At 44.2% G+C, this 15,440-nt stretch overlaps 1 protein-coding gene across 3 annotated transcripts in view; it reads left to right on the forward strand.

Moving 5' to 3' along the window:
* stim2b (stromal interaction molecule 2b) overlaps nucleotides 1-8,562 on the forward strand; it is a 154,903-nt gene extending 146,341 nt beyond the window's left edge. For all 3 annotated transcript variants that reach the window (XM_063186623.1, XM_063186625.1, XM_063186624.1), the window contains 2 exons: nucleotides 904-1,135; nucleotides 3,973-8,562. In XM_063186623.1, coding sequence (XP_063042693.1) covers nucleotides 904-1,135; nucleotides 3,973-4,765 — 1,025 coding nt within the window. In that variant the 3' untranslated portion in view covers nucleotides 4,766-8,562. The remainder of the gene's footprint in view (nucleotides 1-903; nucleotides 1,136-3,972) is intronic.
* The last annotated feature ends 6,878 nt before the right edge of the window (nucleotides 8,563-15,440 follow it).

The following is a 15,440-nucleotide window of genomic DNA, read 5'->3' on the forward strand; positions in this document are numbered from 1 at the left end:
AATTATGAAATAAATATGTAGATATTACACTTGTGCATATTGACAACATTGCTAACTACTACATTACTCCTAGAACAACATAAAAATGTGAAAATGATGTGATTTCATCTATAATTAACATATAAAAGACAGCTTTAAAGACAACTTTTTACTGTGAGGGACAGGCCAAAATCCCCGTTTTGTCCACAAAAAAGCAATTTAAAATGAGAAAATAACAATAAATTGCCTTATTTTTACGATCAGGTTGGTGACAAAATATATGTCAATGCTCTGCTTTAAAATTATGCATGTCATTATTATTGGAATTATTTTTTTGGCCATTTATCTCTGGGACATGTGGATTTGGGAATATGTACCGATTTGGCGGAATGACCCCTGTGTAGTGTTAAATAGCTGTGTGGTGTTAAATGTACCATAATGTTAATCAGTGTGTGTTCTTGTGTGTTGGTGTTCTATGTTTGCTCTTGTTCTGTCCTCATTCCAAATGGTGTGCTGCAGCTAATACGTAGCTGTAATTGTTACCATTGTTACCATTGTTGGTATTAAATGTACCATATTAGATGTAAAGGTAACACTTAACTTGAGGCCGGTGTCATAAGCATGTCATTACAGTGTCATAATAGTGTCATAGATAAGTCATGAACATTATGTCCATGTCATAAACATTTTATGACTGTTTATGAAAACCAGTCTTTGCCATAACCGAATGTCACTTAAGGCCAACAGTAAAGGTCAAGTGAAGTGTTTCTGTGTTTTTGCATTGTTTGTGTTCTGTTCTCAGCCCAAATGATGAGGCCGCAGCTAACCCGCAGTAACAGTAATTGTTACCATTGTATGTATTAAATGTACCATATTAGATGTTAATCTGCCTGTGTTTTTGTATTGTTTGTGTTCTGTCCTCAGCCCAAATGATGAGGCCGCAGCTAACGCGCAGTAGCAGCGTGTGCCGCTCCCGCCGGAGCTTGATGAGCTCCACGCAGACCTCTCTCATGTCGGCCGACCCGGACCTCCTGAGCATGGGCGCCGCCACGCTACCCCCCTACCGCTCCGACCGCGAACGAGACCGCGACCGCGACCGCTCGGACAACATCACGCCCGAGGACGAGCACATCTTTTTCAGCGCTGAGAGGAAGGGGTGAGGAAACCAAAGCCATTTACGTTTTCATTACATTGCATTGAGCACATGCTTTGACTTCGACTGACAAATGCCTCTTTTCCACTGCCCTTTTTATTAGAGACACACCGGATCCAAGATCCGGTTCCGGATCCGGCAGGATAATAGGCTTTTTGACAGGGTCCGGGTCCGGCCGGGCCCAGCGCTCCGAACCGGACCGGATCCTACATTTATAAGCGTAAAGTGAATGTGCTTTGCATTGACCATCCACAATGGCTGTGAGCAAAAGCAGTGTTGAGTGACAGTTGCCTACTTACACCGCATGTTTTCCCTCTTCGCCTGTTTTGTCATGTTTTTAGCTTTTCAGTCAGTCTTTCTCAACCCCAATCGCTGCGTGGAATGAAAGCCCTTTGGAAGCGGCCATTGCAGGCGGTGTGGCAGTAGCCTAAGCCAATGAGTCTAAAACAATGTTTGAGCCAACATAATAAAAAGGGCCCACATATACGAGTAGGCTATGTATTTCAACACTTTCATTCCTATCTTACTCCTGAAATAAATAAACGGAGAAATCCATGAGCGCGTGAACAGGAGGAGGAAAAGAGGGAACGTGCGCGCGCACACCGCACTGACAGGGTTTTGGAAGTTATCATGCAGCTGATGCACAGCAAACAAGCTGCAGAAGAAGTCCAGTTGCTAACATAATTAACACGAGATGGATTAATGACCTTCTCCACTTATCATATTTAATGCTGATTTAGCAATAGTCGATTCAAATCAGCTCGACAAAAAAAAGAGGGAAATTCCCGACGAAACACTTCATATTATCTGTAAACAGTGCGTAGTAATTATAGAGATGCCTCCGTGTAGTTTTTTTTGTTATTGGTCATAGAAATATTCTCAATTAGAATGACACCTTGACGATGGGCAGAGAGATGTAAAGAGAGACAGTAGGCGTCAGGCACAATATTAAGTACTAAGTACTAAGTAATTAAGTACTAAGTATCAAGGTCGGGGCATCTCCTCTGAGGGAGAGCTGGACGATCAACTTTTTAATATAGTGCTGTGCGACGTTAGAAATGCTAATTCTCCACTTTTCATAAATGCTAACCAATGATCAACTTGTTAACGTTTGAAAGGAGAAATTGATTCGTTTTGTATATAGGCCTACATTTATCTTGAAGTATGTAACTGTACTGTCCTGTTTATGTCACTGCTGGAGAGGAGAGGCTTTGGTAAGGGAGGACCCTATCTGTGTGTTCCCTTGCTCAACTGTCATCATCATCACGACGTCACGGACACAGTAGCAAACAGCACAGTGGCAAACAATATAATAACTCAAGTGACATACAGTGTGAGTTAGGAACGTTTTGATGTGCAACAAGCCTTCAATATTGCCAATGTGTTATTTATAGGAAAAGTGTTTTGTTGGCATATATATATATATATTTTCATTTCTAAATGAATGGAGACAGCATGGATATAATAATGTTGTAAAGGGTAAAATTTTAGATTACTATGGAATTGCATGCCTCATTATGGGGCTAGTGTGATACCAATGCCATTTCTTTTTTAGTAGGCTCTCATGGGTAATGTCATAGGCCTACATAGCATATCCATTTGTGAGTCATTACATTTTCAGTAAGTGTATTGTGCCTCCCTGGTCTCTCTTAAAAAAAACTTTGTTTTTGAATTCAGGCTGTGGCCAAGTTTGTTGCATGGTAGGCTACAATTATATTTTACAACAGGTGAAAATAAAAACACTTACCAATCCTAACCAATTGTTCTAGTTAGTATTAGTTTAGTAGGCCTAATATACAACCTCCCACACAAATTTATGCCGCATGAATTTAACACTTTCCTGGAAAAATAGAATTGCCTAATAACAATAGTGATAGAAGTTACTGGCATAGGATCCGGTATCCGGTTCCGGATCCGGCAGGATCTTAAGCAGTGGATCCGGTATCCGGCAGGATCCTAAAAATCAGAATCCGGTGCATCTCTAGTTTTAATGGTAGGCCTACAGCTCCACACAGCACGACTCGGCCGCCGCGTCTTTGCTTTTCAAATAGGCACGAGCTGTAGGCCTACCAGAAAACCGGCAGTGGAAAACCGGCAAAAGAGGACATACAAGTAAGTACAGAGTGGTCAATATGGAGTACAGCAATGTGGGGTCAATGCAGAGTGAAGCATAAATGTGGAGCAGGCAAAATGCTGTCAATATGTGCATTGCGGAGGACTTATTTAGTGCCCACAAGGCTAAATAAGTAGACAGAGTTATGGAGGGGTAGAGAGGGTCACGTTACATACATTGTATGTATACGTTCATACCACCTAACATCCCGATTTATTAATAGATTTATTCAAACGTGAGCAGCTGATTCAACTTCCTTGTCAGCCCAGCTGGTCAGCTGTTGTGGAGCAGCAGTAATTCGGCATGTAAAACTCTGCACAGCTCGCGGTCAGCAAAAAAACAGTCCCAACAATCCCAACTGCCAAGACGGCAATTAGGTGACCTTGTTTTGCTATGTGTACTCGGTGCAAACAAGCGTGTAATCTGTACGTTAGATATATAAAGTTAATGTAATCCTCTCTGTAATCTCATCAGAGATTCTTTAAGTATATAGAGATATGCCAACATAATAGGTTTCTATGGGCACCTAACGCGACCAGGTTCCAGTCTGCCTAAAGGGCCGTGTCATAATGCTCCTACAATGAATAGAACAGTCCTTAGGTCTGCCTAGGTCTGCCTAAGGGGGGCCATAATAGAACCAGGAAACAATGGGCCAATGGAACCTCTCTCTCTCTACTCTCTCTGATCTCATCTTGTTTTTTTTATTTCTCCTTGTCTTCCTTCTCAGGGAGAGCCAGGACACCTGCTCCGACTCCGACTCCCTGAATTCCTCCCAGGGCAGGAAGATGCACGGCGGCCCCTGCAGCTCGGGCCAGGACACCCCACAGCGCAAGATCTCCCGCGAGGAGATGATGGTTCTCTGCCAGGACATCCACCAGATATCTGCCGCCGTCGTCGCTGCCGCTGCCGCCTCCGCCGCCACCAGCTCCACCTCTTCTCTCTCCACCTCCGTGCCCCCGGAGCCAAGCCCCTCTCCCCCGCCTCCCCCGGCCCCACCAGTGCCCAGCCCCATCCACACCCCACCCCACCACCACCACCACCCACAGCACCACAGCCACAGCCACGGCCACAGCCACCACGCCCACACCCTCCCACACCAACACCAACACCACCCCCACCACGCCACCAGCACCCACAAGGGCTCGCCTGACCTCACGCACGCCATCCCAGAGTCCCAGAGCCTGACCTTTCACCCCGGCGGCAGTGCCAGCTCCACGTCCACCAAGCTCCACAACGGCATCCTGGAGAAGTCCTACAGCATGGGCCAGCTGCCAGCCTCCGCGGTGGTGGCAGCGTCGGCGGCCGCGGCAGCAGCAGCGGGGACGGGAGGAGCAGGGGGGTCGTCGTCGGACGTGGTGTCGGTGTCAGCACGCCACCCGTCCCTCTGCTCCCTGGACTCGGAGGCCACGAGGAGCTACAAGGAGGCCAAGATGCTACACAGCTCCTCCTCACAGGACTCCTGCGACAACGGCGAGAAGAAGCGCTCCAAGATCAAGAGCCTCTTCAAGAAGAAGAAGTAGCATATATATATTTATATATCTTTGTCTATATAAGTATATATATATATATATATATATATATATATATATACACACAAACACACCCTGCAACTATGGTGAATAGAAATCAAATAAAGACTAGAAAATACAAGGAAAAAATGGGGGAATTTGACTAAAAATTGTGTTGTGTGTGAAGGGAGACAAAGAAGAAAAGAGAGGGATGGAAAAAAGAGAGCAGCCTTAAAAAAGAATGGACTCCTTAAAGAAGCCAAACGCTTTTTTTTTTGTCATAAAAGGTCTTTGTTTTGTATTTGATTTCTTTTATTTTTGTAAATGAGAATGTAGCTCCGCCTTTTTGGAGGGGGGATTTCCCTCCGGGTCGGTGGCCTTCGTACGACACCTCTTTTTTTTCTCTCTTTTTTTCCCCCTTCCTTCGTTTTCTCTCTTTTCATCAGAGGTCACTTGTAAGCTTCAAACGGTCAAGTATAAAGGTGTCCTTAGTCAAACGGTCATGTCAGCCATTAAAAAAAGAGAAAGAGAAAGAAAAAGAGAAAAAAACGGAACACCTCAGCTGTCCTTTTGCCTTTGTCCCCATTCTTAAACCCAATTTGTTGTGTTTCAGGGGTCGGAGTCGAAGCAGGGCGTTTAGCTTTAAGTCAGATGCTGTTTACTGAGGCCAACGTGCTTATGTACTTGATGAATTTCCTTTTAATTTAATTTTTGTTCTTTTTTTGAGTAAACAAAAGAAATCCTGCTAAAAGTTTCTTGCACTACTGCTCTCCCTGTCCTTGATCAGGGAGAGAAGCCACCGTTCGCGGTATAATAAAAACCATAAAACGTTCAAGGGTCTTTGACAGTAGCAGACGTCAGGGTGGTACAACCACCGATAATACCACTATTGTATAAATTAAATAGTTTTTTTGTTTTGTTTGTTTTTACTGGATTATCTAAAAGGCATATTTATTGCTTGTACATTCATTTTAAATTATTAATTAATTATTTCAATTAATACAAGAGTGGCAATAGATGTGGCTTTACCACCTGATGCCTATACACCGTCAATGACCCTAAAATATGTAGAAGTCAAAAGAGAAGACGTGCGTTTGAGTGGCATGAAACCATATTCGGCAGAGCCATGGGAGGAAGTTATTAGTGTAATGGCCTTTTTAGTTGGATGTCACAGTCATACAGCTGGGAAAAAAACACTAGAATAGACATGATTTGACGGACGAAAATCACAGCCACCGGAAAGCGTCTGGCCCTGCCCCCATATTATGCTGATAGACCTGTGTCGATGTAAATCAATGCATAACAGGCACACCTCTCTCAAAAATAACTTACTGCTGTAAAAATATTATAATAAAGTATAATGTACACATTATTTAGCAAAGACAAAAATCGAAATGTCAGCTTAAATATTTATGTAAATAATATGAATTGGTAAACAAATTTAAAGAATCCTTTATATTAGTTTGGTAGAAACTTAGTAATATATTTTCATATGCTGGTCTTGTTTTGCCTGCCAATGGATATTTTGAACAGAACTAAACCGTTTCTGTCAAAGGAGAGACCTTACTCCACTAATTTATATTGACCACCAAGCTAATGTAGCCCTATTTAAGATGGCTACCAGGATTGCCACGACGAGTAGGGGTGTGTCCGTCCTGTCCACTCTAGTGTGTTTTGTCCCCAGCTCTAAGGTAATGGTGATCAGGGGCCTGTTTCTCGAAAGTATTGTTGCTAACCAGTTAGCAACTCAGTAGGTTTCCAATGGGAAGTTGCATCGCAACCAAGTAAGTTGCTAACTTAGTTAGCAACAATGTTGTCGAGAAAAGCACCCCTGGCTCTACCATGTGGCAGGGCACATCAGCACATTCATCGAAGTCACGTTTTCGAGGGCAAAGAAAAGTATCATTAACGTTGCTCTAATGGTGTTGAAAACAACTAGTGATTTTAACACCAATAAGGAGAGAAGCGGATGTGTAATGTTATGCTAACTTCGTTGAAGAAGATACATACCGTCAACAACTTTTTGTTGCAAATTGAGAGAAACCAACTTGTAGCGGTGCTTTGTGTTAAGAAGGTGCGAGCGAGTGGTGATTTTTTTCATATCCAGAGTAACCGATTCGAGATAGAAGCTATGGCCGATAGAGGTGCTAGCTGCTGGTAATACCAGAGAGAGTAGATAAGAGAGAGGTTCCGCTGGCCCATTGTTTCCGGGTTCTACTGTCGCAAGGGGGAGGGGGGGGGGAATCCCCCTTTAGGCAGACCTAAGGACTGTTCTATTCATTGTAGGAGCATTATGACACGCCCCTTTAGACAGACCGGAACCTGGTCACGTTAGCAGCCCATAGAACCTATTATGTTGGCATATCTCTATACTTAAAGAATCTCTGGTAATGCTGTGCATTTGGTGCGCTTCACTGTGTGTACTCTTTCTTTTTATTTTTTTCTTGTTTGTTTTAATTTTTTAGTTCCTGTTGTATACTTTGTTTTTACATGATATTGAGATAGTAAAAAAAGAAAAAAATGAATAGAAAATGCTATTTTTAATCTGATAGCTGTGAAAAGAAAGATCGGCGAAAAGGAGAAAGACAATGCTTTTTTATTTTTTAAAAAAGAGAGTGATTTGAATATGCAGATTTGTTACAAAATTTCCCTGCCCCCCACCTCATATCACCTCACTCACTCTCAACAACAACCACCCCCCGCCCCCCCTCGCCCGCACCCTCTCATCCCCTCCTTGACCCTTGACCTTTTACCCACAATTCCTTTTGACTCCTTCTTCCCCTATATGTATGGGCTTGGACTGTAATGAGTGCGCTGCACTCACTGTGACTTGGTGCCCCCCAGCAAGGGTGCCGGAACGAGTTTTAAAGTGGTGGTGCATTTTTTTTCTTCATTCTTCATTTCTTAACAATGTTACTGCTGCTGCACTCCACTCATTTGTCTGCAGTAAAAGTTGAGAAATCCTCATTTAGGGAGCCCAAAAGTGGGGATGTAAATGCACCACTGCATCCCCCTTTCCGGTACCTATGCCCTCCACCACCTGGACCCCCAACCCCATGTCCCCACACCCTTCCCACGTCCCCCTAAGAAGACACATGCACAACCATGCACTAGAGTAACACCTTTGGTGGCCTGCCCTGCCACCATGTTATTTATCTGTTGTGAGAGCGTTGTGTGTGGGTATGAGTGTACTGTATGGACGCGAGAGACAACCAGAACTGTGACCTTTTTTTTGCCAGTACTGTGCTCTCTTTCTTCGTAGGCCACAGCAAACTGAGCTAATCGGGTCTGTACTTGTGATTTAACCTTTATTAAATTAATAAAAGAAGAAGGAAAAAAAAACTAAGAACGAAACTATACTAAGATGTCCAGACAATGGAGGGATGAAACCTCATGAATGTCGGTGAGATGTTAGGATTTTTTTTCCTTTTTTGGAATATTTGGTGTGTGAATATTTGTATACTGTAGAAAGAATTGCTAATAAATGAAGTATCTTTCATTTTTTTGTCTTGTGGTGGTTGCTTAAGCTTAGGCTCATGCTGAAGGCACGTGAGGCATGCAGCAGCGTGTAAGGCATACTACTTATCACCCACCAGCTGTAGTGGTGTGGATCGGCACTGCCCTCACGATCCGATTCGATCACGATTCGGGAGGTAGTAGATCCGATTCGATTCGATTCTATTAGATCCAATCCGATTCCGATCCGATTCGATTCTACAATGCATTGCAATGCATTACATTTCTACTGAAAAGCAAATGTTCAGCCATGATGAGGAAATACAAGTAGTCAGATACTGAGCAACAATTTATTGGCTGTTTTCTGTTTCAGTCTGTATCAGTCTTGCAATGTTTTGAAGTGTTTTTATTTAATTTAACATTCATTTGCTCCCGAAATATGCATGGAAGTAATTGAAACTTAAAAAAATTGCCGGATTGATTCTGGAACTTGCCGGATCTGGATCTGGATCGTCCATGCCCCGGATCGATTCGGATCGCCGAATCGATCATTGTTGACACCACTAACCAGCTGTGATGTTCGTGAAACTTTCACCAGAATAAACGATACACACCCACCCACATAAAGAAGCAACTAGGTGCAAACTTAAATGTAGTGGGATCTGCAGAGCGAATGGTGAATGTTCTAAAGTTAAAAGAAGGATTAAGCAAAGCCTGGTGCCTTGTCATTGCAGTGTCATGACAATAGTGTCATAAACATTATGTCCACATCATAAATATTACATGACTGTTGACCAAGGTTGTCTTTGCCATAACTGAACGTCACTTAAGGCCAACAGACATAAAATGTTTATGTCATGGACATAAATGTTTATGGCATGACACTGTTATGACACTGTAATGACATGCCTATGACACCGGCGTCAAGTAAAGTGTTACCAAATATTCCACCATAATCCGAAAACAATGCTGTCCTGTAAGACCACCAACCATACCAGCAAAGACAGAAACCTGAAATCAGTTGTCTCACTCTCATGGTACATGCACACCAACGGCGCGGACATCCACAGTACGTCCACAGAACGTGTCCGTTATCAGTCAGAAACGGTTAGAATGCATGAAAACAAATCATGCCTTGCACACAGGACCGCGGTATAAGCGCGGCACATGTCCGTGCCGACCGGACACGTTGCTCCTTGAAAATAGAACTCAAGTCTCCCATTGAAAATGAATGGCTGCTGCTCGCGGATAGAACGTGACTGTGCAGTGTGAAAGGCTGCCCGCGAACCTCTCGGACTCGCACTGCTGACGGCTCCCATTGAAAATGAATGGCTGCTGCCCACGGATAGAACGTGGATGTTGACTGTGCAGTGTGAAAGGCAGCCGGCGAACCTCTCGGACTCGCACTGCTCACGGAGACGTTAAGGAAACGTGCCGTCTGTGTGTGCATGTACTGTCACTCCTTCAGCCACCATCTGCATCTGGAAAATCGGTAACACTTTATAATAATGTTCCTTAGTAAAGACTCAGTAAATAATTAACTAATGATGAATAAAACATTAACAAATGTTTTTATTATTAATTAAGTTTTATTAATGCTTTATAAAATATCTACAAATGATATATGCAAGATTTTACACACCTTATAACAGAGTATTTTATTAATTTACAAGCAACTTGTAAATGTTTGATAAATATAAAATATTAACATAGCATTTCCTAGTCATTTACAAGCATTTGTTTACATTTCCTAGTCATTTACAAACGTTTGTTAATGTTTTGTTCATCAATAGTTAATTATTTATTAAGCCTTTATAATGCTTTTTTGCATCCATTATTCTAAAGTGTTACCGGAAAATCATTCAGGTGGCTGCTCCGTGTGGTAGAGGCCAGCTAGCAGAGTGTGCAGTGTGGTCAAAAGAAAATCAGCCAAAGTCGCTATTGGCTCGCTGAAAATTCGCTAGAAGTCGCTAGATGATTTCATGACGTTGCGTATGACGTCACAGCGTCACGCACGGTGCGCTGATCTACAGAAAACGTGCCCACGTGCCTTCGTCCACAGTAAAAATGGGCAGTGCTAGCTACTTGTTGGAGATCAGAGCTAATCTGCAGCCCTGCTTAACCGTGGGAAACGCTTCTAACAGCGGCGCTGAGTCACAATTATGTTGAAAAACAACGATTTTGTCACTGAAAATGTGCATTTTAGAAGGTTGCTAGATGCACCAAAAAGTCGCAAAAGGCGCTAGATGAGGTTTTTAGTCGCCAGGGACTCTAAATCTAGCGACAAGGTCGCTAATTTGGCAACACTGAGAGTGCGGCATGAAACATTAGTAAAAACCTCCCTCCCAAGGCCTCATACAGTATGGGTAGCACTGGGCTATGGAACTGGTCCTTTAGCGCAGCGCTATCATGCTCTGCCTCCCATGCCCAACCTGGAGTCCGTTTCTCGATTCTTGCCTTTGCTAACCGTCTTAAGTCGGTCTTGAGTTGGTCGTAAGTTGCTCTTGAGTTGGTCTTAAGTTGGTCTTAAGTTGGTCTTCAGTTGGTCTTTAGACGCAAGACCAACTTAAGAATAACTTAAGAACAACTTAAGAACAACTTAAGACCAACTCAAGACCTTGGTTACAACGTTGGTCTTAAGAACGAACAAAATGGCTAAAGTCGTTAGCAAAGGCACTGTCGAGAAACGACCCCCTGAAGCGTTGACTAGGAGGTGGCGGGCTTCAGCCCTGAGTGGCGGACTGCGCAGGAACACCTTAGTTAGGCCTACACATGGTTGGTTTGCACATTAAAACCATAACCAGACAATGTCTTAAAAAAAGTGTTTTTCTTTATATGTGGATGTTCATGTGTGGAATTACTGAGTTACTGAGATGTTGGAGCAAACCGGTTTGTATTGGAATCTTCGGCTGCATCAGTATTCCGTGTGGAGGATCATGGGAAGAAAAAAAGCACACACACACACACACACACACACACACACACACACACACACACACACACACACACACAGGCACACAGGCACACACACAAAGGAGGGTGGTGCGGGGGTGAACAAGAGACTCAGAGTGTGTGAGAAGGGGAGCTGACGTGCCATTTATCTTGGAGCTGTGATTTGGGGAGGGTGGCATGCATGATTGCTTTAGCTATATAAAGTGAATGTGAAGAAACCTGTACTGATGGCTCATCAGTTTCACACACACACACACACACACACACACACACACACACACACACACACACACACACACACACACACACACACACACACACACACACACACACACACACACACACACACACACACACACACAGCCAATCATACATACACATGAGTGCATAGGTCTACACCACACACACAAGCGCGTGTGCACACATGCACGAACGCACACACACACACACACACACACACACACACACACACACACACACACACACACACACACACACACACACACACACACACACACACACACACACACACACACACACACACACACACACACACACACACACACACACACACACACACACAATCTACAAAGACAAAGGCAGCACTTGATGAATGTGTATTTTCAGTGGTAGCGAAAGACACCCTCTAACTCAATCTCACCCCTTACTCTCTTCTTCTTCTCTCTCTCTCTCTCTCTCTCTCTCTCTCTCTCTCTCTCTCTCTCTCTCTCTCTCTCTCAAGCACACTCACACAGTCCCATTCGCACACTCGCTCTCGCTCTCTCCCTGACTGAAACACACACACATACAGTATACGTTAAACAGGGCTCTAAATTAACACACGCCAACACACCAAATGCGGGTGAAAATCAATTTTGGCTAGTATAAAAAAACATCCACTAGCCAAATTGGCCGGTAGACTCTAGCGAGCGCCCGAACGTCAAACAGCTGCCAGCACAGATCTGTGGCTGACTGCCGTCTGATGAATGGCGCCTACATTACCCACATTACCTACATTACGTCATGATGTAGCCCACACCCATTGGCCGGCCGTTAATCACAATAACGCAGCTTCACATTCATTGGCTGCGTGTTAGATGCCCGCGCTGGAACTACAGTTGATCAAATATTTTCAATTAGCGGACTAGCGCAGATTACTTCGGTTTTCTAGGTTTTGGACGGGTGAAAAAGAATGTGGCAGTGGTTAGAGCAAAGTTATGTGTCGGTGAATGCAACTTGCAACTGTAGTGACGCTGAAATGGAGTGGTGGAGGTGGAGGAGCGAAAACGGCATGAGTGAAGGAACAGGACAGCTGTCTGTCAAAATCGTGTAGCCCTGCTGTCATAAGTCGTCTGATATTTGCGAGGTCCTCGCAACTACCTACGATGGAGTTCGTTTCCTAATAATGCCCACGCCATCGCAAAGGCCATGCACGAGTTTGACATGGATGAACGAGTAAGTGAAAAAAAAAGATAACAAAAAAATAGCAACGCTATGAAAGTAGCAAAGTAGGCTAAGCTGGTGGTCTCCGTGATGTTATTGGATGTCTACTAGTTTAGACATAGCGTAGCCTAATTATTGTCATTCCAAGTGCATGATAGTAGAGTGAAGCAAGTATTAATCCTGCAGGAACCTAAAGGTGCTAGCAGCAGCAGCATAAAGAAACACACAATGCAGACATCATACACATCGCACTGAGTTGGCTGTGTGTGTGTGTGTGTGTGTGTGTGTGTGTGTGTGTGTGTGTGTGTGTGTGTGTGTGTGTGTGTGTGTGTGTGTGTGTGTGTGTGTGTGTGTGTGTGTGTCCTGTCCTCCTCTTCTCCTCCCCACCCCTTTCTTCTGTGCATTATCCATGGCATTTGGCCTACTGTGTGTGAAGTTTAAGTGATACTGTGTGGGGGATATGAGGTTTTGTAGTGTTTGGTTGTGTGTGTTTGGCTAGTGTTGAAAGTCTGGTATGTGTGCAACATGTGTGTTGAAGGCATGCTGTGTTTGTGTGAAGTGTAGGCCTATACTGCATGTGAGGTTTGGGTGATGGTGTAATAGGCTAGTGTTTGACTGTCTGTACAGTATATGGTCCAGCGTAGGTCTGGTATGTGAGAGGCATGTATGATGCAATCCACTGTTTTCAGAGGAAATTGATTAAAAAATAACGAAAATGCAGGTAATAAAAATAATTACTAAATAATTATAGAATAAACTGAACAGTGAAATATGTTGAGTATAATGTTTATGTTGTTTATCTGTATTGAGGATATAGTTTAATGGAATAATTAAAAGCAAAATAATTAACGCATGGTTTATTTTGGTGAGATGAAAAAAATGGCTAGTTGACCTTCCATTTGGCTAGTAAGAAAAAATGTCTACTAGCCAAATTGGCTGGTGGTGGAAAAAGTTAATTTAGAGCCCTGACGTTAAATAATGTAAGAATGTACATGGGTGTGATGTGAAGGTGAAATATGATTGCCAAAAAAAGAAGCTAGGACCGCACAACCAGGTTGTTCCACAGATGCCCACTAGATGGCAATGGTATGTCAGAATTCAGTCTGCAATGGGATCGACTGTTCTGTCATGTTTTGTGTAACTACCTTCCACACGGCTCACAAAAGCACAGACACACACGCACACACACATCAGATCATGTAGAACCAGAAAATAAGCAACTCCCACTCAAACACACACAAACACACCGATTCAGACACAGACACAGACAAACACACACGCACACACACAGACACACACACACACAAACACACACACACACACAGGAGAGGATAGGAGGAGAAAGTAGAGGAGAGGAGAAGAGAAGAGAGGAGAGGAGATGAGAGGAGAGGAGAGAAGAAAGGAGAGGAGAGGAGAGAAGAAGAAAGTAGAGGAGAATAGACGAGAGGAGAAGAGAAGAGAAGAAAGTATAGGAGGGGATAGGAGAAGAAAGTAGAGGAGAATAGACGAGAGGAGAGGACAGGGAGGAGGATAGAGGACAGGAAAGTGAGGAGAGGAGAGGAGAGGAGAGGAGAGTGTATGTGAGTGGGTGGGGGGGGCACACACGTGCAGAGAAGGAGACAGAGAGGAGAAGAAGAGAGGGGGATGAAAGAAGGAGAGGAGAGGAGAAGAAGAGAGGGGGATGAAAGAAGGACAGGAGATGGGTGGGTGGGTGGATTACCCTTGACCCCTGATGGTACTTTCTCATGATGAGCCACGTTGGCTCTCTGCCTCTGTTAGCAAACAGCCCAGCACAGCAGTAGCCAGCCAAGCATCAGCAGGGAGAGAGAGAGAGAGAGAGAGAGAGAGAGAGAGAGAGAGAGAGAGAGAGAGAGAGAGAGAGAGAGAGAGAGAGAGAGAGAGAGAGAGAGAGAGAGAGCACTACCAATGCCAAGCATCATCGAGGAGAGAGAGAGGGGGGCAGAGAGAGAGAGAGAGAGAGAGCAGTGCCAACGCCAAGCGTCGTCGAGGAGAGAGAGGGGGGGGTGTGAGAGAAAGAAGGGCAGGGAGAGAGAGAGAGAGAGAAAGAGAGAGAGGGAGAGAGAGAGAGAGAGAGAGAGAGAGAGAGAGAGAGAGAGAGCAGTGCCAACGCCAAGCGTCATCGGGGACCCAGCCGGCTCAGCTCCCCCCAGACCAGACGCACTTTGGCAGAGACAAGCAGACAGCCACCTGACTAACTGCCAAACGAGAGAGAGAGAGAGAGAGAGAGAGAGAGAGAGAGAGAGAGAGAGAGAGAGAGAGAGAGTATGCATGTGTGTGTGTGTGTGTGTGTGAGAGAGAGAGAGAGAGAGAGAGAGAGAGAGAGTATGTGTGTGTGTGTGTGTGTGTGTGTGTGAGAGAGAGAGAGAGAGAGAGAGAGAGAGAGAGAGAGAGAGAGAGTACTGTAGGGACGGAAAGATGGAACAAGTCACAAGTTTGCCGCACTGTATCCATTTTAAACAGCAGTGCAAAACAAAAACAAAAAAAACAGCAACAACAGCACCAACAACAACAAAAACAAAAACAAAACTTGAACATATGTGTGTGTGTGTGTGTGTGTGTGTGTGTGTGTGTGTGTGTGTGTGTGTGTGTGTGTGTGTGTGTGTGTGTGTGTGTGTGTGTGTGTGTGTGTGTGTGTGTGTGTGTGTGTGTGTGTGTGTTGTGACAGGTGAATGGAGGCCAAACACCGTCTTATTAAACCGTAACAAGGGTGAAAGTAGGAGGTCTTCAGGTCAGGTCAGAGCTCCGAAATCCTCTCAACTCCTGTCGTCCGCTTGAGGACCACTCATTTGTCTACTGGCAGTGTTGCCAGATGTGT

Source organism: Engraulis encrasicolus, chromosome 21 (genome assembly GCF_034702125.1).
Source record: "Engraulis encrasicolus isolate BLACKSEA-1 chromosome 21, IST_EnEncr_1.0, whole genome shotgun sequence".
NCBI lineage: Eukaryota > Metazoa > Chordata > Actinopteri > Clupeiformes > Engraulidae > Engraulis > Engraulis encrasicolus.